Raw genomic sequence first — 25,712 nt, forward strand, 5'->3', positions numbered from 1 at the left:
CCGACTTTCCGACCTGAAGACAACTGACTTCGTGATTTGACCTCGTATTTTTCCGAGTTCCCAGTTTTTTTGAACGCGGTATCTTTCTCGAGCACCGACTTTCCAACCAGAATATCACTGAAGGCATAACCTCGTATTTTTCTTCCTTGGAACAACGTTTCTGTTAAATTTGATGATGCTGACGTGACATTCCAGCCAGGCTCAGTTTAGGCCCAGGTGGACGGATCCCAGGGTGCCGATGTAGTCTAAAAGCAGATATGAAGAATTTGATATTACCCCTAAATAGGGGTATTTCTACTTACACATCATAATCTGCTAATTATCACCCCCGTGTTAATTTGCTAAACTGTAATTACTTCGCTACTATGGCCTATTTATTGCCATACCTCTTCACGCCATTTGCACACACTGTGTATAGACTTTGTTTTATTTTATTGACTGTACGCTTGTTTATTCCATGTGTAACTCTGTGTTGTTGTTGTTGTGTCGCACTGCTTTGCTTTATCTTGGCCATGTCGCAGTTGTAAATGAGAACTTGTTCTCAACTAGCTTACCTGGTTAAATAAAGGTGAAATTAAAAATAGAAAACAGAATGTGTAAATTTCCCTCTCACACACACAGATCTTTAACTCTACGCCTTCAGTCATTAGGAGCTGCCATCTCTTCTCTACAATGCAGTTCTCCTACTGTTGCTTGGATCCATGCCAGGAGCAACGGTGGGGCATGGTGGCTTCCCTTTCACTCTCAGTGGCGGATTTTGGTATAGGCGACATGAGCCGCATTTTACCGCACAAAAAAAACCGTTGTGTCAATGATATAATGTCACCATGTGGGACATTGGCTCAATTAAGCTTCTCGGGGTGGGCGCCCTGAGTCTAGTTTGCTAGGCAGAAACCTAGAGAGGAACCAGGCTCTGAGGGGTGGCCAGTCCTCTTCTGACTGTGCAGGGTGGAGATTATAATAGTACATGGCCAAGATGTTCAAACGTTCATAGATGACCAGCAGGGTCAAATAATAATAATCACAGTAGTTGTAGAGGGTACAACAGGTCAGCACCTCAGGAGTAAATGTCAGTTGGCTTTTCATAGCCGATCATTCAGAGTTAGAGATAGCAGGTGCGGTCGAGAGAGAGAGTGTCGAAAAACAGCAGGTCTGGAACAAGGTAGCACATCCGGTGAACAGGTCAGGGTTCCATAGCCGCAGGCAGAACAGTTGAAACTGGAGCAGCAGTACGACCAGGTGGACTGAGGACAACAAGGAGTCATCAGGCCAGGTAGTCCTGATGCATGGTCCTAGGGCTCAGGTCCTCTGAGAGAAGAGAAAGAGAGAGGAGAGGTCATGAGCAGATTATGTCCTGCATTTTTCAGCATGTTCTTAAATAAAGATAGATTTACAGTTAGATAAACTTAGATTTTTTGTCAGGGACATATACAGGATGCTATCCTCTACAACATGACCTTCACTCCAAATCAAAACTCAAAAACTACAACCTGATTTTGGACAGAATTACAGAATCACATGTAAGGCTTACAACTACCAAAGATTACTATTCCAAAGCTATACTCTGGAAAATGCTCTGGAAAACAACAGAAACCAGATAACACCATCCAACCTGAAATTGAGTAATGCAACTTCATCTTCCACACAGACCATCCCCTGGAACAGTATTGGTACAGGGCAAGCCCAAACAGTTTCAGCTGAACTTTCCCCTAATCAAAGAATTAGCTCAGCAGGAGAAGCTCTCCCTTGAGAAAGATAATCCCACCCCGAGCGGGTCAGACCAGACCTCCTCATTATATAACCCCACAGACGAGCAACCCCAAGCGGAAAATAAACCTCCCAGCACAGAGTACTACTCCCTCATTGAAATAAAGGATAAATTCATCCAGCTGGACGTAAGGCAGGTGGAGCTGGAACAGCAGGTGATTACACTCCAGCCAGCACAGACCCAGACAACAGTCCAGCACAATAACGCCCCCTTAACCAGACCCGGAGAGCTAGAGGTGGAGAGAGACATATCTGCACTCTGGACTGTGGTGAGACAACTTCAACAGGAGAAAAAGCAAGGGCAGGAGAAGAACAGAGTACTAGAGGAGAAGACCAGACTGCTGGAGGAGAGGGTGAGGGGGATGGGGATGGCGTGTGCCAGAGAACAACCCAGTAGAGTGGTGGCCACCCCCGCAGAGAAGCCAACCTCAGCTCCTGACAAAAATCTCAACACCACGGCAGAACAGTCCACAGACAAATGAACAATCCCAAGCCAAGGGGATCTCACCCCCTCTGAGCACCCCCCCTGTCAACCACCCTGATAGCCCTCCTGACAACCTCCACACACCCACTGAGGACATACAAAAGACACAGATTGTACTTCTTATGGGCTCAAATGGGAAATATATACAAGAAAAATAACTTTTTCCCAAACACAGTGAGTCTAAACTCTGGTGTCCAAGCCCCCAGCGCGCCCTAGATCTTCTGTCTGCGGATCAACTAGGTTCACCTAGCCACATAATAATACACACAGGCACAAACGACCTGAGAACACAGCAGGAAATGGTGGCCACAACACTCAAGGGAGTGATTGAAAAAGCTTCTTCCTTCTTTCCCCAATGCACAAGTGGTTATATCCACCCTGCCACCAAGAAAAGACTTCCACCCTGATATCATACAGCGGGTAAACGCAAGTATTTCCCATGACTGTGCCTCAAAACCAAATATTTACCTGGCCCACAGCTCCACCCTGGACTTGAACAGCCTTCATGACCAGGTCCACCTATTCAAGGCAGCAGTTCCCACCTTTGCCCGGTCCCTAAAGGACATCGCTCCCAAACTCAGCCCCAACACTTCACACAGGAGCAAAAGATCAATAGACGCCCAGACCAGCAAGACACTCTCCCAGACCAGCAAGACACTCTCCCAGACCTGCGCATAGAGGACTCATGCCGAGAGGACCTACATCCAGACCCCAACACCACCAGCCACATCAACACCCCCACCCCAACCAATCAACACCCCTCCAAGTCAACCATGCCCACACCCCATTTAGGCCCCCTCAGATCAGACCTATTTTAATTTTTTTATATATTTATTTCACCTTTATTTAACCAGGTAGGCTAGTTGAGAACAAGTTCTCATTTGCAACTGCGACCTGGCCAAGATAAAGCATAGCAATTCGACACATACAATAACACAGAGTTACACATGGAATAAACAAAACATAGTCAATAATACAGTAGAACAAAAAAAACTAAACGTCTATCTATACAGTGAGTAGAAATGAGGTAAGATAAGGGAGTTAAGGCAATAAATAGGCCATGGTGGCAAAGTAATTACAATATAGCAATTAAACACTGGAATGGTAGATGTGCAGAAGATGAATGTGCAAGTAGAGATACTATGCCCCTCCTTCCCATCCCATGCACCCCAGCCCCGCAAAGAGGGCCTCAACATGGAAGTCACACGTACGCCCAGGCCATGAGCAGGCAAACAGGCCCAACCCCCTCTCTTGCACTAGCCCAGCAGGCTCTGTTCACACTTATTGGCCTGAGGCCAAACCACACGACCAACAACATTGGACACTTTATGGAACACAAAGCCCACTGTATCATCCTGGAATTTCCAAGGCCTGAGGTCATCTGCCTTTGGCCTAAAGAGCAGGAACCTGGACCTTCATCAAAGAAATACAGACATTGTCATCCTACAAGAAACATGGTATAGAGACGGACCCACTGGTTGCCCTCTAGGTTACAGAGAGCTGGTAGTCCCATCCACCAAACTACCAGGTGTGAAACAGGGAAGGGACTCAGGGGGTATGCAAATTTGGTATAGACCAGACCTAACTCACTTCATGAAATTAAACAAAACAGGAACATTTTATATTTGGCTAGTAATTCAAAAGGAAATGATCTTAACTGAGAAAAATTTCCTCCTGTGTGCTACCTATATCCCCCCCCCCACTAGAATCCCCATACTTTAACGAAGACAGCTTCTCCATCCTGGAGGGGGAAATCAATCATTTCTAGGCCCAGGGACATGTACTAGTCTGTGGTGACCTAAATGCCAGGACCGGACAAGAACCTGACACCCTCAGCACACAGATGAACAAACATCTGCCTGGAGGTGACAGAATTCCCTCCCCCATATGCCCCCCTAGGCACAACTATGACAACATAACCAACAAAAACAGGTCACAACACCTGCAGCTCTGTCGCACGCTGGGTATGTACATAGTCAATGGTAGGCTTCGAGGGGACTCCTATGGTAGGTACACCTATAGCTCATCTCTTGGCAGTAGTACGGTAGACTACTTTATCACTGACCTCAACCCAGAGACTCTCAGAGTGTTCACAGTCAGCCCACTGACACCCCTCTCAGATCACAGCAAAATCACAGTCTTCTTGAACAGAGCAATACTCAATAATGAGGCATCAAAACCAAAGGAACTGAGTAATATTAAGAAATGCTATAGATGGAAGGAATGCAGTGTGGAACTCTACCAAAAACAATTAGGCAACAACAAATTCAATTCCTTTTAGAAAACTTCCTGGACAAAACGTTTCACTGTAATAGTGAAGGTGTAAACTTGGCAGTAGAAAATCTTAACACTATATTTGACCTTTCAGCTTCCCTATCAAATCTAAACATTTCAAACAGAAAACTGAAGAAAATGAACAATAATGACAAATGGTTTGATGAAGAATGCAAAAACCTAAGAAAGAAATTGAGAAACCTGTCCAACCAAAAATATAGAGACCCAGAAAACTTGAGTCTACGAATTCACTATGGTGAATAACTAAAACAATACAGAAATACACTGGAAAAAGAAGGAACAGCACGTCAGAAATCAGCTCAATGTAATTGAAGAATCCATAGACTCTATCCACTTCTGGGAAATTGGAAAACACTAAACAAACAACAACACAAATAATTATCTATCCAAAATGGAGATGTATGGGTAAACCACTTCTCCAATCTTTTTGGCTCTATAACAAAGAACAAACAGCAAAAACATATACATGATCAAATACAATTCTTAGAATGAACTATTATTAAAGACTACCAGAACCTACTGGATTCTCCAATTACCTTGAATGAACTACATGGAAAAAATAAAAACCCTCCAACCCAAAAAGGCCTGTGGTGTTGATGGTATCCTCAATGAAATAATAAAATATACAGACAACAAATTCCAATTGGCTATACTAAAACTCTTTATCATCATCCTTAGCTCTGGCATCTTCCCCAATATTTGGAACCAAGGACTGATCAACCCAATCCACTAAAGTGGAGACAAATTTGACCCCAATAACTACCACGGGATATGCGTCAACAGCAACCGTGGGAAAATCCTCTGCATTATCATTAACAGCAGACTTGTACATTTTCTCATTGAAAACAATGTACTGAGCAAATGTCAAATTGGCTTTTTACAAAATTATTGTACGACAGACCACGTATTCACCCTGCACACCCTAATTGACAAACAAACAAACAAACCAAAACAAAGGCAAAGTCTTCTCATGCTTTGTTGATTTCAAATAAGCCTTAAACTCAATTTGACATGAGGATCTGCTATACAAATTGATGGAAAGTGGTGTTGGGGGAAAAACATACAACATTCTAAAATCCATGTACACAAACAAAAAGTGTGTGGTTAAAATAGGCAAAAACACACACATTTCCTCCCACAGGGCCGTGGGGTGAGACAGGGATGCAGCTTAAGCCCCACCCTCTTCAACATATATATCAACGAATTGGCAAGGGCACTAGAACAGTCTACAGCACCCGGCCTCACCCTACTAGAATCAGCAACACGACCAGCAAAACAGAGCGAACTAGAATGCTATTTGGCCTTAAACAGAGAGTACACAATGGCAGAATACCTGACCATTTTGACTGACCCAAACTTAAGGAAAGCTTTGATTATGTACAGACTCAATGAGCATAGCCTTGCTACTGAGAAAGGCCACCTTAGGCAGACCTGGCTCTCAAGAGAAGACAGGCTATGTGCACACTGCCCTCAAAATGAGGTGGAAACTGAGCTGCACTTCCTAACCTCCTGCCAAATGTATGACTATATTAGAGACACATATTTCTCTCAGACTACACAGATCCACAAAAATATTTAAAACAAACCAGATTTTGGCAAACTCCCATGTCTACTGGGTGAAATACCACAGTGTGCCATCACAGCAGCAATATTTGTGACCTGTTGCCACAAGAAAAGGGAAACCAGTGAAGAACAAATACCATTGTAAATACAACCCAAATTTATGTTTATTTATTTTCCCTTTTGTACTTTAACCATTTGCACATCGTTACAACACTGTATATATACACTGTATATATAATATGACAATTTGTGATGTCTTTATTCTGTTGGAACTTATGTGAGTATAATGTTTACTGTTCATTTTTATTGTTTATTTCACTTTTGTATATTATCTACTTCACTTGCTTTGGCAATGTTAACATATATTTCCCATGCCAATAAAGCCCCTTGAATTTAATTGAGAGAGAGAGAGAGAGAGAAAAAGAGCAGCCCAGTTTCGTCAGGTGACCCAGAGGAAGCTGCTCAGATGTGTACCTGTTGGGTTCCTGCCCTGGCTGCTCTTACTCCTTAATCTGGTGTTGCTTCCCAGGGACCTGGACTGCTCCACTTCTGTGCCATACTGATAGGATACAATTGTATCGTTCTCTGTCATAAAATACAACAAAGGATTGGAAAAATGTTTTGTACCGATTGTCTCTGTCTTATCAAATCAAGTCAAATCAAATTGATTTATAAAGCCCTTCTTACATCAGCTCATATTTCAAAGTGCTGTACAGAAACCCAGCCTAAAACCCCAAAACAGCAAGCAATGCAGGTGTAGAAGCACGGTGGCTAGGAAAAACTCCCTAGAAAGGCCAGAACCTCGGAAGAAACCTAGAGAGGAACCAGGCTATGAGGGGTGGCCAGTCCTCTTCTGGCTGTGCCGGGTGGAGATTATAACAGAACATGGCCAAGATGTTCAAATGTTCATAGATGACCAGCAGGGTCAAATAACAATAATCACAGTGGTTGTCGAGGGTACAACAGGTCAGCACCGGTCAGCACCGGTCAGTAACAGGTCAGTAACAGGTCAGTAAATGTCAGTTGGCTTTTCAAAGCCGATCATTCAGAGTATCTCTACCGCTCCTGCTGTCTCTAGAGAGTTGAAAACAGCAGGTCTGGGACAGGTAGCACGTCCGGTGAACGGTCAGGGTTCCATAGCCACAGGCAGAACAGTTGAAACTGGAGCAGCAACACGACCAGGTGGACTGGGGACAGCAAGGAGTCATCAGGCCAGGTAGTCCCGAGGCATGGTCCTAGGGCTCAGGTCCTCCGAGAGAGAGAAAGAAAGATCTAGAGAGAGCATACTTAAATTCACACAGGACACCAGATAAGACAGGAGAAATACTCCAGATATAACAAACTGACCCCAGCCCCCCGACACATAAACTACTGCAGCATAAATACTGGAGGCTGAGACAGGAGGGGTCGGGAGACACTGTGGCCCCGTCCGACGATACCCCCGGACAGGGCCAAACAGGCCGGATATAACCCCACCCACTTTGCCAAAGCACAGCCCCCACACCACTAGAGGGATATCTTCAACCACCAACTTACCATCCTGAGACAAGGCCGAGTATAGCCCACACAGATCTCCGCCACGGCACAACCCAAGGTGGGGGCGCCAACCCAGACAGGAAGATCACGTCAGTGACTCAACCCACTCAAGTGTCGCATCTCTCCTAGGTACGGCATGGAAGAGCACCAGTAAGCCAGTGACTCAGCCCCTGTAATAGGGTTAGAGACAGAATCCCAGTGGAGAGAGGGGAACCGGCCAGGCAGAGACAGCAAGGGTGGTTCGTTGCTCCAGTGCCTTTCTGTTCACCTTCACACTCCTGGGCCAGACTACACTCAATCATAGGACCTACTGAAGAGATGAGTCTTCAATAAAGACTTGAAAGTTGAGATCGAGTCTGCATCTCTCACATGGGTAAGCAGACTATTCCATAAAAATGGAGCTCTATAGGAGAAAGCCCTGCCTCCAGCTGTTTGCTTAGAAATTCTAGGGACAGTTAGGAGGCCTGCGTCTTGTGACCGTAGTGTACGTGTAGGTATGTATGGCAGGACCAAATCGGAAAGATAGGCAAGAGCAAGCCCATGTAATACTTTGTAGGTTAGCAGTAAAACCTTGAAATCAGCCCTTACCTTAACAGGAAGCCAGTGTAGAGAGGCTAGCACTGGAGTAATATGATAAAAATGTTTGGTTCTAGTCAAGATTCTAGCAGCCGTGTTTAGTACTAACTAAAGATTATTTAGTGCATTATCAGGGAACCCAGCAAGTAGAGCATTGCAGTAGTCTAACCTAGAAGTGACAAAAGCATGGATAGATTTTTCTGCAACATTTTTGGACAGAAAGTTTCAGATTTTTGCAATGTTACGTAGATGGAAAAAAAGCTGTCCTTGAAACAGTCTTGATATGTTCGTCAAAAGAGAGATCAGGGTCCAGAGTAACGTTAAAGTCCTTCACGGTTTTATTTGAGACGACTGTACAACCATCAAGATTAATTGTCAGATTCAACTGAAGATCTCTTTGTTTCTTGGGACCTAGAACAAGCATCTCTATTTTGTCCGAGTTTAAAAGTAGAACATTTGCAGCCATCCACTTCCTTATGTCTGAAACACAGGCTTCCAGCGAGGGCAATTTTGGGGCTTCACCATGTTTCATCGAAATGTACAGCTTATCTTTTACATTCTGTGATTATATACCTTACCTTTGTTTAACGATTGTCCATCCTTTATTGGAGTGTTGCAGAAAATAAAGGATATTGTGATTTTCAACTTCCACCCTGCTTGGGCCTATGTTCATCACTACTCCAGGCACAGAGGTGAGAACAACAGTAGCTTGTTCAAGTCTGACTTACTACTACCTAGCCTTGGAATGGCAGAGTTGGTTGCATGAGTGAGTATTGTCACATGAGACTTTGTTGTTTATTACAGATTTGGGTCATTCCCTCAGGCGGCTCCCTCTAAACTTTCACCCATGAACCCACACCCACAGCGCCTGTTCCTCAATGGCTGATGAATGGGTCTGAAGCAGTGTCAGAGGCCCAGTTATTGGAGGAGCAGATGCTGAGGGCGGGGGTACTGACCTCCTTACAGGATGTCCTGGAGGAACCAGGGGTCAAAGTTGAAGTGTCAATGTCCTAGTGTCCTCTCTGAAGTCAGTCAGGTTTACTAGGGTATTTACTAGTAAAGAAGAGCATATTTGTTGTAGCCTATATGTATTCTATTTTATGGAGTAATTTATCATATAATGCTTGATAATGCTGATTCCACGCAAAAGCAAGCTGTGATCAAACATGCCTGAGTCATCAAATAAAATAATTATATTGAGCAAAAACATTATTGACATGTTTTTTTTAAGGCTTCAGCAACTGGAGAAGAGTTTCCTACACATAAAGCTGTGGTGGCGCTGGCTGCCACTAGATGGCGCCATCTCCCTGCTCATTGATGACAGAGTTGGGGAGGAGGCTGTGATGACATCCAAAGAAAAGAGCCCCCTGCCACCAACGAATACCTGAGGCCTGTCAGATCAACACAGAGTGGCCAACTAGCAGGAGCTTGGAACAGAAGGTATGATTTAGTATCATGATATTGTTATTTGCTTGGGTTTTACTGAGCTGAACTTATCCCTGGGGGATAAAAGGAAAAGACAAGAGTACTCAAATAAATGTAATTATGAAAATAATGAGGACAATGAGCCTGTTAAAAAACACAAAACAATTCTTTATTATACCAAGCATCTACAATAATTTTTTGCACAATAACACATTAGCAAGCAATTTGAAATGGGCCCAAAATGGAAAAGACATATCACGTTACAGACAAAACAAGAAACTGCGATTGATATTTTTTTTATAAGATAAAGAAACACATTTGATCAAAGAAGCCTTTTTCTTTACTGTGACAGATAAATCAGTCGAAGTATACGAAAAAAGTATGAAAAATGTATGCACTCACTACTGAAAGTCGCTGTGGATAAGAGCGTCTGCTAAATTACTAAAAGGTCAAATCTAAAGAATGAAATAGTGGTACAAAGTTACGCAAAAAATGTATTCAAGTTCCATCAACAAGTCCTCTACTCCTACTGTGTGCTTAGGACTGAAGTTGCTGTAGGAGAAAGGGTTTCTTAGAGATGACATTGCTTTAGCTTGTGGCTTTAAAATAAATGTGAGGTGTCTTACTACTGACAGTTTATGCACGAGCTGCAGCTTGGGGTTCGAAAGAAATGCAGGAATTTGATCACACATCAGAACTTTGTAGAATATACTTTGCTATAAGGATATGAGTTTTGTATTTCGCCACCGTTGTTGAGAAAATACTGTCTAAAAATGTAGAAAGTGCAGAAAAGGGTAGAACAGAACTGAATTGATGTGCAACAACATAAATCTCAACTAGAATGTGAATCAAATAAATAGAATGACATCCCTTGTGTGTTTGATTGGGGGGATAAATGGGGGGATATCAGACACCAAGACACACACACACAGATATGCTTGACTTTTCATAACATGTTAACTGACACCTCAACGGGAACGGTGTGTAATTCTTCATCTTTATAGTGCACTTCATAACAAGGATTAAAACAATATTATAGAACCAAAAGGAATATAAAGGGAAGAGGTTTGTTTGTGTACATGTGTGTCTTGTAGTCTGTACATGTTAAATATATTTAAATAAGTAAACCTCTGAGATTCCCGACATTGTTAAAGTCCAAACAAATTCTCAGAGCCAGTCTCTTTTCTTTCACACTTGATTTCTCCTTTAATTGACCCTCATTTGTACTATACTGCAATGACCCTTATAGTCCAGAATTGTTTCAGTTGAATGAGCACCATTAAACATTTCAAGGAAAACTCCCCGCAAAAATTATCATACGATGCTTAAATGCATCATACAGGGATGATTTCTGTATTTTGAAAGTTACATATCTTGAAAACTTTATTGCTGACAAGCAAAACATTTGGGACTATGTCAACAATGCACGAATGAAACAAATACCAAAATATAGTTTTGGGGTGGTATTTTTCCTTCAATATTGGGTTTCCTTTTATCTTACAAGAATCTTTGCATGTTTTCCGAGGCTGAAATATTTCCTAGCTGTAGATACAGGGACGGGACACAGGGGGAGCCATGGGTCTATGGGGAGGTGTGTGTTGGGGTAGAGGAGGGTGGTACTGGTTCCCAAATGGAGGTGGGAAGACTCCGGAGCACCAGTGGGGCTTCCCTGAGGTGTCCCCCACCTTTCATCTGATGGTACAGCTGACAGAGGGTATCAGATAAGGTCTGGATCAGTAGAGTGCCAGAGAGACCTAAGGGAGGGGTGGTTAGACCCCATGATCCTCAGAGATGCAGGAGGGATTCTACTTCCCCTGAACCTTGGTGCCCGAGGACAGAGGAGGGGAGACAAGCCAATAGGGTAGGGCGCCTGCCCGCTTATTCCTGTAGAAACCGCCTTGGGACGCAGTGCCGAACGAACCATCTCCAGACCCTAGATCAGGCTCTGTTGAAGAAACAATGAGTTGGGGCCATGCTACCCTATGCATACATATATGAGACATACATATAAAATACTTAGTTAATATATAGCACATTATTAAATATCATAAAGCATTTATATGATGTTGCCATAGGAGGCTGATGAGATATCGATCATTATCATGTGTCTAGAGATGAAAGTCATTTGAGTTACATGCATTTATTTAGTGAAGAAATCAACATTTACTGGTAGATGTCTACTAATGTGAGTCCACATAGAGCAACAACTTTTAAAGAAAAAAATATACATAAAATAGTATTTTAAGTATGATCCCTGCATGCCAAATGCAGTGGATAATGTAATCTAGCCTGAATGAGGGGTGAGGATGGTTACCAGCGTTACCTGGCCAGATGATAGCCTCCAGCAGTGTCACCCTGCGAGCCAGAAGCTCCAGGTCTGCCTGCAAGTCTTGGAACATCTTCAAACTAATGTCCTATCGGAGAACAGTGACAAGGGGACTGGGTGAGGGGTGGAGAGTGGACACACCAGGCCTGGTCCTGGGGCTGTTCTACCTCTGTCCATACCCCATGTCCCACGTCCCACATCCCACGAGTGGTGGAGGGTGGGGTGAGATCCAGCCTCATCTGACCCCTGCCTAAAGCTGACCCTGCTGCCTCAAGCTGACCCTGTTGCCTCAAACTGACCCTGCTGCCTCAAGCTGACCACGCCTCCTACTCACCATGAATACCGATCATAGTCTCGAGGATTAAAACCCTCTCGGCTAAGATCTTCAGCGCTTCTCTGATCTGATGTATCCCGTCCCCCTGTGAAGATAGATACAGCCGTCAAGGTAAGGAGCACAAGCCAAACAAATTGCCCGCCAAGGTGCAAGTCATTTTCTCTCTGTCAATCCATTACAGCAGTTAGCAGGTTAAAACCAGTCCACGCACCCAGCCCGCATCCCTTTACCTCATCCCTCCCCTGTATCTCTCTATCTCCCTCGTTCTCTGGCCATGCTGCCATACCAGGCCAGTCTTTGCCATGCTGGGTAAAAACAGCATGCACATCACAACACATTCCTATGTTGTTGACATAACAAAAGTGGAGTAGACTGTCCAAGGCTTCAGGTTTGACCATGCCATCCACATTCCCTCTGGACTTGATCAAGATGAGCAGCTATTCAACCAGGCAAGTATTTTAGAGGGTTTGCATGACAAAAAAAGTGATTTTCTAAAACATTTGTGAAGTCTCAGTATATTGTATCTACATGACTGTTAATACAGCTGTGGTCATAATAGCTGCCAATCCATCTCTCACTGTGTTAAAATATGCTCACCAGATAAAGCCAGTAAGTCTTTAGTCTTTTTAAAAGTTTCTGTTTAAAATGAGAAACAGATCAATATCTACTTTTCAAGAAAAACCTACTGGCTTTATGAATAATCCCCTAAGAAAAAATATGAAACATAGAAAATAAAAACACAAAGATAACACAGACACAAGCAATCATGTCAGTGACAGTTGATAAAGAACGCATGCACACGATTTTGTTAACGTGGATGCCTGAGTACTTTTCTCTTGGGTCAAGAAATAAACTGATTAACGAGTAGCGGACAAACCTCTACGGAACAAAAGGCAAGATTTCCTTAAGCTACAGTACTGTATATCTATAAATCATAACAATGTCTAATGTCCAGTGTATTTGTGTTTTTCCAGGTTGTATGGCTCCACAATAACAAGCTTCTCTATGTCATGGTTGATTGATGAGGAGCAGATGGGAGCAGAACAGATAATGGGGCTGTAGTGAGGCCGTTGAGGAGATAAGAAATATATTTTGGGTTTGCGATACATTTTAGAGTAATCTTGCCTGGTTCCTGTGTTATTGCTGCATTTTTTTGTTATTACACTAAGTTAAACACAGAGTTTACGTATGAGTTTGGCAAAAAGAGAAATGGCAAACAGTGCAGTAACTAAGGATGGGAGCATGCAGCCATGCATTGTGGGACACTGGAGGATAGCTGTATCCACTCACATTTCCAACCCCAATCCAAAACACCCTACCCCACACACCCAGCACTAACCCATCACCACTGTTCCCACAACTCTAAATGGAGTGATTTGGCATATACATTCGACACATGCTTAAGCAAAAAGGCCCGAGGGGGTGTGGTATATGGCCAATATACCCCGGCTAAGGGCTGTTCTTACGCACGACGCAACACGGAGTGCCTGGATACAGCCCTTAGCCGTGGTATATTGGCCATATACCACAAACCCCCGAGGTGCCTTATTGCTTTTATAAACTGGTTACCAACCTAATTAGAGCAGTAAAAATGTTTGTCATACCTGTGATATACGGTCTGATATACCACGGCTGTCAGCCAATCAGCATTCAGGGCTCGAACCACCCAGTTTATAATAACATATATACTATGTATACACAATATGTGTTGTACACTAGTTAAATTAACATATGAACATGTCATCCTTTGCTAAATGTATATAATTTGTAGAAGGGTTTGTAAAAGCATGGCATGATCAAATATTGATCCTCAATACAACTATATATTACATGCCACTCAACATATTCTTATAGATTCCATGATCTTTCCCTCAGTCAGCAAACGACTTAGCACGTGTGAGGTAGGAGCGTCAGGCAGGCGTGTGTGTATGTATATGCCAATGTCAGATTCTCAGAATGTGACTGTGAAAGGTAGCCATGGAGACAGTAGCTTGCAGAGGGAGTCAGACAGCTTTAGGGTCGGACAGGAGTAGGACAGTGTTTTCAACAAGGGGCAGCATTCTACAGCACACCCCAAGGACCAAAAAACCACATGATCATAAAATCATCATGAAACAGAACACACACAAACAACAGCAACCACAATCCCACATGCAGTAAACAAAACAAATGCAGGACCATTTGCAGAACAATACTAACAGTAAACTTTATCAAAAAGTGAAATCGCAAAGATAAGCATGTAAACGTGGTGATTGGACATGGATCATAGTGGTGACTTGCTGTCAAAAATCATTTAGATCACTTACATTTAGATTGTTCTTGTAACATGAGAAAGATGCAAAGGAAAAGCAGTGATTAGACGGACACAATAATTGTCTATACAGTAAACAGTATTTATACAATTTAAGTACACTGTGGGGAAATTGACTCTTTCTCAATTCGTTTTCCCACATTTCTCGCATCCTATATCCTCGCTTCCTTCTCAAACACCATTGGAAGAGAAGACCCCAAGGTTCCTCCCCTTGGACATTCTCCTCCTATGGCTTTGGTGGATGCAAGGAGAGAAGACACAAGGAATCAAAGAAAGACTAATTGAGAAAGGGCCCCAGTTTCCTCTCCTGCCTCCTGGTCTTATGCAGCCCAGTGGTGTACAGCCCATATATTTTAATCTTACCGGCAGGCCTTTCTCTCCTGGTTCTCCCTTGGCTCCTGGTACTCCCTAAATAGAAACATTAAGTAAAGAGTAATGGAACACCTGTGATGTCACTTCAATTGCATGACAGTACTGCCTTTGAAAAAGCAGCAGAAGAAACCCATTCTCTGAGTTTGTGAGAATGCTGGTTTGTATAGTTTACTATGCTGTATTCTGGTATGACGTGTAGGTTTTCCTCACACTAACGCGTCTTTATGAAGGCCATACTCATCAGGGCCACAGCTATACAGGAAGTAGGTGTCTTACCGGATCTCCTATGAATCCTCTCTCTCCTGGATATCCCAGAGGACCCTAAGAAGCCAGAGGCAAGTTAGGAGTTTTGTCTCTCTATCTAGGGGATGGAAAAAATAGAATGGAAACATTAGGTGTGGTTGGGCCCTGGCTGGCCTGTGCATTGTTCTCACTCTCTCCCCACGTTCTCCTTTTGGCCCCACTGGGCCGTGTCTCCCAGGGGCCCCCGACTTCCCCTGTAGAGAGACCAGAGATAATGTTGAAAAAGACACATCAATTGTAGAAGTGTGCAGTAAGTGGATCTAATCTCACTCATATGATGATGATTATTTCTATTGCACCATTACACACTGCCTACAGTAGTGCTAAGGCAAACACCTACGTTCTGTCCCGCTGGGCCAGGGGGTCCCATGGGGCCTTTGGGGCCTGGGGGACCTGTATGATGGGACACATAAGGACTGTGAGTATTAAGGTAATAAGCAGCTTTTAGGTTAGGTTGCCTTTATAGGCCAAGATAGGTTATTATCAGACACACAAGGCAAATTGAGAATGAAAGGAGAGACAAAATAAAGGAGAGAAAAAAAGATGAATTATGGATAATTGATAGGAAAGGGTTTCATGTTATGTGTGTTTTGGAACAGCTGGAACAAGATAAGACAATCAGATTATGCAAAGGCATTTGGACTATGACATAAACCATGGTTAAAAAGTACTGGACTGGGGAAACCGTTACATATACAGACTAGCTTGTTACAACGTTATACTGAAGGCACTTAAATCTGCCTTGGTTGGTCATGATAGAAGGGATGCTAGATATGTCTTATCCAAAATGTGATCAATCATAGGAGCTGGCCCAAGCTCACTCCTCTTACGGCTCACTTTAAACACGGGAATGGAAAGGCTCATCTTGACACATAATTCCATTGAACGCTGTTGATGCAAACTAAGGCAGGAGGGACAGGCAAACAACAAATCAATCCAACGTTTAAGAGACAGGAAGCAACTCCAACTTCCTCTAATGAGGAAATCAGGAATTTCAAGATGAGAGTTGGGGACAGGGGAGATGTGTTTCAGTGAGAGTTGGGGACAGGAGAGGTGTGTTTCAGTGAGAGTTGGGGACAGGGGAGATGTGTTTCAGTGAGAGTTGGGGACAGGAGAGATGTGTTTCAGTGAGAGTTGGGGACAGGGGAGATGTGTTTCAGTGAGAGTTGGGGACAGGGGAGATGTGTTTCAGTGAGAGTTGGGGACAGGGGAGATGTGTTTCAGTGAGAGTTGGGGACAGGGGAGATGTGTTTCAGTGAGAGTTGGGGACAGGGGAGATGTGTTTCAGTGAGAGTTGGGGACAGGAGAGATGTGTTTCAGTGAGAGTTGGGGACAGGAGAGATGTGTTTCAGTGAGAGTTGGGGACAGGGGAGATGTGTTTCAGTGAGAGTTGGGGACAGGAGAGATGTGTTTCAGTGAGAGTTGGGGACAGGAGAGATGTGTTTCAGTGAGAGTTGGGGACAGGAGAGATGTGTTTCAGTGAGAGTTGGGGACAGGGGAGATGTGTTTCAGTGAGAGTTGGGGACAGGGGAGATGTGTTTCAGTGAGAGTTGGGGACAGGGGAGATGTGTTTCAGTGAGAGTTGGGGACAGGGGAGATGTGTTTCAGTGAGAGTTGGGGACAGGAGAGATGTGTTTCAGTGAGAGTTGGGGACAGGAGAGATGTGTTTCAGTGAGAGTTGGGGACAGGAGAGATGTGTTTCAGTGAGAGTTGGGGACAGGGGAGATGTGTTTCAGTGAGAGTTGGGGACAGGAGAGATGTGTTTCAGTGAGAGTTGGGGACAGGAGAGATGTGTTTCAGTGAGAGTTGGGGACAGGAGAGATGTGTTTCAGTGAGAGTTGGGGACAGGGGAGATGTGTTTCAGTGAGAGTTGGGGACAGGAGAGATGTGTTTCAGTGAGAGTTGGGGACAGGGGAGATGTGTTTCAGTGAGAGTTGGGGACAGGGGAGATGTGTTTCAGTGAGAGTTGGGGACAGGAGAGATGTGTTTCAGTGAGAGTTGGGGACAGGGGAGATGTGTTTCAGTGAGAGTTGGGGACAGGAGAGATGTGTTTCAGTGAGAGTTGGGGACAGGAGAGATGTGTTTCAGTGAGAGTTGGGGACAGGAGAGATGTGTTTCAGTGAGAGTTGGGGACAGGAGAGATGTGTTTCAGTGAGAGTTGGGGACAGGAGAGATGTGTTTCAGTGAGAGTTGGGGACAGGAGAGATGTGTTTCAGTGAGAGTTGGGGACAGGAGAGATGTGTTTCAGTGAGAGTTGGGGACAGGAGAGATGTGTTTCAGTGAGAGTTGGGGACAGGAGAGATGTGTTTCAGTGAGAGTTGGGGACAGGAGAGATGTGTTTCAGTGAGAGTTGGGGACAGTGGAGATGTGTTTCAGTGAGAGTTGGGGACAGGAGAGATGTGTTTCAGTGAGAGTTGGGGACAGGAGAGATGTGTTTCAGTGAGAGTTGGGGACAGGAGAGATGTGTTTCAGTGAGAGTTGGGGACAGGAGAGATGTGTTTCAGTGGGAGTTGGGGACAGGAGAGATGTGTTTCAGTGAGAGTTGGGGACAGGAGAGATGTGTTTCAGTGAGAGTTGGGGACAGGGGAGATGTGTTTCCAGTGAATCTGACAGAGAACGGAGACTTTTGTTCATTCTTATATTTAGTCCAGGGGCATAACTGGTACGAGAACCCAAATGAATATGCAATTGAATCACTACACTGACATGATATTGAAACCAATATGTTTTCTGGCTGGGGACCAAGACAGAGAGACGGAGATACTGACCAGCAGGTCCAGCAGGGCCTTGGGGGCCCTGGACAGGAGCCCCTCGTGGGTCAGGGAAGGTGTTGGAGAGGAGCAGCTTGCCCTGACCTGGAATACAGAGGACATGCACACAGGCGAGTGGTTAAAAAGGACAATGGCAAGAAGACTGATGGAGCACTTCATTTACTGAACTACATTACTGACAGGTGCCTACAGGGGGCAATGCTCTCACACAAATGTCCAGGCTTCTTTCAGAACCATCACACGGGCCCATCTTCTACATAGATAGGTAAATGTATGGCTAAATATCATATCATGATTATCACATTGTTTGCACTCATGTGTATGTGGAATTCATGTCCTACAAGTACACATGGTTCACTATTTAAGAATGACTTGAGTCCCCTCCATTGACATTGTGCTGACAGAGCACTTCTGAGCTGCTCTACATCTGTTGGGAAAGAGAGAGGAAAAAAGGTAGGAAACGTCCCAGTGATGTGGAAGCGTGTGGTTTTCAAGGGTTGTCTCAGGCTGACAGGGGGCACAGTGTTGATGGAGTGCCACAGAAGAGGAGAGCATGGAGGAGAAGGCCTATCAACGAGACACATCCTCCAGCTGCCACACTGACTCTAAACTCTGTTCCAGTCCCACACAACCTTTTCTAAAAATAGCTGCGGAGGTGAGGTGTCTGCCTGTTTGTCTGTTCTTCCGAGCCTCCCACTAGTCCGTCCTTCGGTCTGTCTGCCTGTCTGTCTCTATTGAAACATTTTTTATTTTTCTGTTCAATTCCAGCTCCTCTTCTTCAACACCTTGTCTGACATGAGGTCCATGTCCCTCTACTTCCAACCCCACAATGTCCTGGCTTTACAATAGTGCCCTACATCTGTAATGTCTATGATCTTCTAAAACGGCTAGGTTCACACATCCTCTCCTCTTTACCTGTGACCCTGTCCCACCTGAAGATAGCAGGGTTTATTCCCATTCTGTTGCAGGAGATTCCAGCCTCCAGATCGATACGGGGAAGCCAATAAGCCAGTGTTTTCCAAAGGAAGCTCAGCACAGAACCCCTGCTTTCACTTTGATGTGAAAGAAACGGCTCCTAGTCTCAGAATTCTCAATGCCAACTCTGATTTACTTACAGCTAGAATTATCCATCTTTTCAACTACACAACCGACACTCTGCAGCCCATTTCCTCCTCTCTATTTTAGCCATTCAGCCCTCATACCTTCCCATATTGCCTGAGCGCCAACCTTGCGGGAGGTTGTATGAACCCCTTTTTCAGCTCCACATCTGGAAATGGTTGAGTGACATCAGTGATGGACAGGTTCTTATCCCAGTTTGTGACTTCGCCCCTCCCTCTGTCTCTCTCTCTCTCCCATCTCTCTCTCTCTATATATATGTATATATTCCCCTTCCACAGACTCAGACCCTCTCAACCGGCACTCAATCACCTTCCTCTCAGGCCATTTTGGCAAGTAGACATGACCTGGGGAGAGGGAGTACCTGTTAAAACACATTGCATACATTTGTCTCTTTCTAATATCCTTACATTTATTCCCTCAGCCATCCTCTCTGTTTCTCCATCTCTCTCTTCTAACTCAAATAGAAGTTCGACATGACTCTATGTGTCAAGGTCTTTGAATGAAGAGGACCAAGGTGCAGCGTTGTGAGCGTACATATTCTATTTATTAGAAAAGACGCCAAACGAAACAATAAACACTGCAAAACAAACCGTGAAGTTAAAGGGTATGTGCCATAAACAAAGTCAACTTTCCACAAAGACAGGTGGGAAAAAGGGCAGCCTAAGTATGGTTCTCAATCAGAGGCAACGATAGACAGCTGTCGCTGATTGAGAACCCTACCTGGCCAAAACATAGAAATACAAATAATAGAACATAGAATACCCACCCCAAATCACACCCCAAAATAGAGACATTAACAGGATCTCTAAGGTCAGGGTGTAACACAGTGTAATGTAAAAGACATGGGGAACATGGTGATTTTCAGTGGAAGTGAGAGCATCAACAGGTATTTCTCACCTATTTAAAGACCAAAGGAAGGTGGCATCCTCAGCCCACACCTCTCAGTAAACTACTGCCTCTGCAGATCCACTTATTTTGGACTCATGGTAAATTGATTCTGTGTGGACTGAGGTCACTTCCTCTGGTTTGACACAGAAAAAGACCACCTATTGTGAGAAGGGGAGGGGTGAGGGTGGTTGTCTGACAGAGGCCGACTATGCATCTGGTTTTTCACCTCTGGGACATCTCCAAGTCCATAATCCTGGGGTGTGAAAACTCATGAACTGCACTAGAATGGTCTACCATTTTCATACACATCCACTGAATGGAAAATTGACCCAGATGAGCATGAGCGATGGTGACAAAGAGCAATTAGGGCTGTAAGGCACACACATTGGCCTACATGACATCCTAATTACAAACAAATGATTTGAGTGGGAGGTGTTCCATAACACTACTGTTAATCTGATGAATGGAGTGTGTGTGGTGTTGGATATGGCTGTCTGTTGTAGTGGTGCTCCCCTTACCCCGGTCTGGCTCTGGGATGTGGGCACTGGTAGTGGCTGGGGGTCCAGGGGGTCCTGGAGGTCCAGGAAGCCCAAGTAGACCCCTCTCTCCTGGGAGACCTGGTAGACCTTTGGGTCCTGGGGGGAGAGGAGATACACCACACTGTTATGCTGAGGGACAGCATTGGCATGACAATGACGGAAAGGGTAGGTGAAAAGTCAACGACAAAAACAAGAATCAACATTGAGCCAGCATTGGTGAACAGAGAAACTTTTAATCTCTCTTGCTATACCAATGGATTTTTTATTGAGTATTTTCATCATTTCAAAGGGCACCAGAGGTGATTCCTTGATGAAGAGGTTTCACCCTGTGTTGCCTTTCCTGGCATGCATAGCAGTGGCAGGGGAACGCTGGTGAACCTATAATTAAGGTGATGGGTACAGAGCAATACGATATATAGTAGAGAATGTAAAGGGAGGGAGAGTGCGGGAGAGACAGCAAGCGCTGCATGGTGTATTAAGTTTCAGTGCTTGGCGGTTGTGCGAGGCAGGCTAATATCAGCAGGAGCAGGAGAGGAGAGGAGAGGGGGGCTGAGAGACTGACTGGTGTTCAGCTGTAATTAACAGGAGGAGGCCTCTTAATGGCCGTGTGCTGGGAGCTCAAAGGGAGACTTGGGAAAGCTCAAATAAACACCATTAAAGCCGGAGCGTATTAGCGGACTATTGCGCAATAAATTACATTCTGCCTGCGTCTGTACGAGCCGGAGTGTGGGAGCGTGCGCCGTTGTGCACGTGTGTGTGTGTGTGTGTGTGTATATATAACTTGTCCCGACAAGCCAGCCAATGTTTCTCTCTCCCTCCCACAACGACTTCTCCTTTTGTTGAAAAGAGGTTGAGAAAGAAAAGCTGAGATGTGACTTGTCCCTGTGGCCCAGCTGGATTGGGCTGTTCCATCCACAAACCCAAACAAAGTGCTTCACCTCCCAACCACAACATCTGACCTCATTGTTTGCACTTTCCTGAGGTAATGCTGTGCTCAACATGACCCCTGACCTCCCCATCCCCAAAGCGCAAGCACACATAACCCTCATCTATTAATCTATCTCCTTGTCTTGTGACCTTGAATAAGGCTCTGGAGGTTTTACAATTATTGTATGATCAACTATGAATAACTTGGCATAATATTGTTTAATTTGTAACTGACTGCGTTGTGGTTCTGCACTAGCTCAACCCCACCTGAAGGTCCATGACCCTTGGTCAGCAGTATAGTAGCACAGCTGGGTAGTCAAAGTGGCCTCTCCAGAGTCTGTGTGTTCCCATGATGTTAGGGCAAACAAGGCTCTATTTTTCCTGCAGAGTAATGGGGCCCTGATGCGGCTGTGGGCTACGGTGTCAATGTGTGAGTAAAAGTGTGTGTGCTCTTGCATGTGATTGTGTGTGTGTGTGTGTGTTAGGGAATCCTTGTTCTTCTATACAGGAAACATGTCTTTTCTGTGCGCTGATTAAGAGAAAAACAACCCAAAACACAACAATGCAGGGCTGCACACGCTCCAACCCCAACCTCACACTGCTTCCCTCCCTGCAGAAAAGTAGCAGCCCCCTGTTAATGTCATTCAATCTCCCCTTGAGTCTCATTGAATCGGTCTTTACTGTGTTGTCACCCCTCCTGAGTTCATTACGTTCCCTTACACCTACACCTTACCCCCCCGGACCTATCGCCACCGAACACGCTCTCATAACGCTCAGGTTACATCAAACACATTCTCGTCAATGGTAACATTTGTCTTACGTGCAACGGACAGGAAGAAGTCTGCATGTGGAGAGAGAACATTGTTTTGGATAGAAACTCTAGTGCACTCTGAGAATACACATAATCTAATGGAGATAGGGAAAACAACAACACCGCAGACATATGGAAGGCATAAGGAGACAGGACTCGTATACACAGCTCATGTTCATTTCAGATTGAATTCACATGGTGCTTCTCCGAAAGGGGTTTTGTAGTTGAACATTTGCTCTACCTCTCATGCCTATCCGGCAGCAGTAGGCACAGAGCAGGGTTCATATATCCCTCGGAGGGAAGGACACACACTGTCTAAATGTTCCACACGGAATCAGAACCACCGCCGCCAGCTACAACACGTTATGACAAACTTGATTTATTTTATTTTCATTAAACTTGTAACTGCCCGGGGATGCCCGGGGATTTCTTGTTTCGCGACTGTTATTTATTATTTGCCCGTAACAATTTAGCCTCAAATATAAGATTTTTGATTTCTTTATGTTGTTGAACGAACGACTCTGGTTGGTCAGCAGGCAGGAACAACAGCGAGTGTTCCCGAGCCATAGGGGAGTTTTGTGTAGTCTGAGGACAAATATTTAGTCAGCCTGCTGGAAACCATGCTGAATCAGCAAACTCCGTATTTAGTAAGTCTTATGTTTGAAAAGTCGAAGTTATCACCGTGCTGTCCACTGAGGAACAGCTGTGTTTTTCATGGACTACAGCATAGGTTTATGGAATGGCCGAGTGGTTTCACAGAAACACAAACACTCTGATGCAGGACGTCAAGATGCAGTTTGTTGCAGTTCGTTGAGATAGTTCTGAGGGACTTTTACACAATTGTTTCAGGTCTTAAAGTGAGCAACACTCAGGGTTCTTGTTTGCGCTGGCCTAGTGAGAGTATTGTCATAGTTTTGTCAGAGACAATGGGTTAAGTTGGTGGGTATGCATACAATCCCTCTGTGCCCACAATGATCTTCACAACATGCGCATTTATTGACAAACAGTGTCATCGTCTTGTTTGACATCGGTGCACTCTGCTTGATCAACTGTAAACATGGAATTATCTTCATGTGGTATTCATGAAACTGCAATCATTCATACTGATTACAGTCTGTTATTATCATACTTCAGCCAAAAGGAATGACTGTCACAAATTTGGAGGCTTATGAAATCTTACAGTGAAATCAGTGGTTGTTTAATTAAATCATACAGTCTGCCATCATCTAGTTACAGTAAGTATCTTACCCACTGGTCCTGGGGCCCCCTTAGATCCTGGGGTCCCCGAGGGGCCCCTCACCCCGGCCTCGCCCCTGGGTCCCGGCAGTCCCTGAGACCCTGGTTTCCCTGAGCAAAGACAGGGGACAGTAACCATGGAGCCATACTGATACAGCCACAATATTTTGTGTTATAAAAAAAGGAATGACTGAGCTGACAACATCTCAAACTTACCATCTCGTCCAGGGGTGCCGTCTCTGCCTCTTTCACCCTGTGGACCTGTGTGTTAGGGAGGAATCAGACGTCAGACAGCAGACCGGGGAAAGAGGAAGAGAAAGGGGTCGTCCATTGCCTTGTGTGGAGAAATGGACTAGAGGTTGAATGCTTCCTGAGGTGAAGGGTCACTAGATGGAGGTGGCAGAGCAGCTGCACTGTTCTCTGGATTAGACAGACTCGCTGACAGACTAAGCACTGAGATGTTAATTAGGGCCACAGAGGTGCCAGTGAGGAACGAACCCCTCAGCTTGTCATGGGAGACTAAAACCCAAACCCCAAAACCCAAGCCCATGCAGGGCGAACATTTCAGCCAAATTATAGCTCTAATATTGTAGGGGAACTAAACACCTATACCAAACAGATAATGTCCTTCTCTCTCTAAACCAGTAAGACATTGACTGTGTGTTAGGGTGCCCATAATGGGGCATTTACATTCTTCAACAGGCCTTAGAAGGCCAGTGATGATCTTAACCTGGAAGCCTTTAGCTAAAACAGATTTCAATGTAATTGGATGGAAGTTGATACACTATTGAAAGGTCTGCTGAGAGTACAGCAGCAGAGCACCTTCTCTTTTCAGCTGCAGCCAAGGCTAGGCTGAGCTCCAGGGAAGGAGAGGGCTTTCATGCCCTAAACTGTTCACTTTCCACACACCATCCCTCCCTCCTTCCCACAGAACCCTGAAAGTGAGCAGTGCAGACAACTGGACTCTGACTAGTCAAAGAAGAAATGATTGTGTGTGTGTGTGTGTGTCTCCATCTCTCTCTCTCAGCGACAGAGGAAATAGGATATGAGGGGAGGAGAGCAGGTAGAGAGGCAATGGAGAAAGAATTATGGCATGTGCAGAGTGATTTCCTACTCAATTATCAAACATAACCACTCCACTCAAAATAATAGGCAATTATGGTTGCTCCTCAAACCTGCCCATACATGGGTATAGGAGACTTGTACATACCTATGGGTCCCTGCTCGCCAGGGGCTCCTTTGGTTTGTGGATCCACCCTCTGTGAGGAAGATTCCCGTGCCGATCCTCCTTTACCCTGTAGGTGGCGGTGAGAAGCGGAGGCGGGAGAGGACAGCACCTGGACCTAGTGGGATAAAATGGTGAAGAGAGAGAAAGAGAGAAATTTAGAGAGTAACGCCAATGCCTTTCAAATGGACTCCAATACTGTTGTTTATGATGAGAGACGGTGTAGTCTCTCACTGCAGCACATTCTCCAGTAGAGGAGTCACCCCTGTACCTTTGCCTCCAGTGAGCTGAGTCTGTCTGTCAGGGCTGTGATTCGACTACAGTTGAGGCAATCTGGAGAACGGAGAAAGAGACAGATATTATATGTGGACAAGTATCGATATCTGCAAAAAGCGCTTCTAAAATGTACTTCAGGGAATTTGAGAAACATGGGGCCTGAGTATTAAAACAGAAACAGTGTAAAGGAGAGAAATGAAATCCCAGGTGTTCTGAGTCTGACGATATTCAAGAGAGAAATATGGTTCCAGGTGTTATAGTAGTGTGTAAGAGAGTGTTAGGGTCCTGGTTCTTACTGGTGGAGAGCTGCTCCCCTGTTCCTGTGCGGGCCTGGGCAGGTGGCCGGCGGAGAGTAGACGGCTTCCTCACCGCCTCCTGAGCCACCAGCTGGTTTCCTGACTCTGCAGAGGAAGAGGAGGATGAAGTGGAGTCAGATCGATGGACCACACAGTGAGGTCATACAGACGTCATTCCGTTATGAGGCACATAGTCAGTCATGCAAATGGCACTGATGAGCAGCGAGGCTTCCAGGCAACAGAACTTCATTACACAACTCAATCAACAGAAAAATAAAACAAGTACCCCCCCCCCCTCCTCAAAAAAAAGTTTTTCACTCAATTTCTGAATG

At 44.8% G+C, this 25,712-nt stretch overlaps 1 protein-coding gene across 5 annotated transcripts in view; it reads right to left on the minus strand.

Annotated features, from left to right (window-relative positions):
* Positions 1–9,793: 9,793 nt before the first annotated feature.
* The window catches only part of LOC109880466 (EMI domain-containing protein 1), a 74,072-nt gene continuing 58,153 nt past the window's right edge, over positions 9,794–25,712 (minus strand). The window contains exons 4-17 of one of the 5 annotated variants that reach the window (XM_031804194.1): positions 25,381–25,485; positions 25,080–25,141; positions 24,794–24,926; positions 23,800–23,844; positions 23,596–23,694; positions 20,589–20,705; positions 18,061–18,147; positions 15,633–15,685; positions 15,424–15,486; positions 15,266–15,310; positions 14,981–15,025; positions 14,613–14,624; positions 11,970–12,060; positions 9,794–11,591 (exon numbers count right to left, since the gene is read on the minus strand). In XM_031804194.1, coding sequence (XP_031660054.1) covers positions 11,452–11,591; positions 11,970–12,060; positions 14,613–14,624; positions 14,981–15,025; positions 15,266–15,310; positions 15,424–15,486; positions 15,633–15,685; positions 18,061–18,147; positions 20,589–20,705; positions 23,596–23,694; positions 23,800–23,844; positions 24,794–24,926; positions 25,080–25,141; positions 25,381–25,485 — 1,097 coding nt within the window. In that variant the 3' untranslated portion in view covers positions 9,794–11,451. Of the gene's footprint in view, positions 11,592–11,969; positions 12,392–14,612; positions 14,625–14,980; positions 15,026–15,265; positions 15,311–15,423; positions 15,487–15,632; positions 15,686–18,060; positions 18,148–20,588; positions 20,706–23,595; positions 23,695–23,799; positions 23,845–24,793; positions 24,927–25,079; positions 25,142–25,380; positions 25,486–25,712 lie in introns of those variants that run through there. The other 4 variants (XM_020472688.2, XR_004205304.1, XM_031804210.1 and 1 more) reach the window with 4 other exon arrangements.

Source organism: Oncorhynchus kisutch, linkage group LG3 (genome assembly GCF_002021735.2).
Source record: "Oncorhynchus kisutch isolate 150728-3 linkage group LG3, Okis_V2, whole genome shotgun sequence".
NCBI classification, from domain to species: Eukaryota; Metazoa; Chordata; class Actinopteri; order Salmoniformes; family Salmonidae; genus Oncorhynchus; species Oncorhynchus kisutch.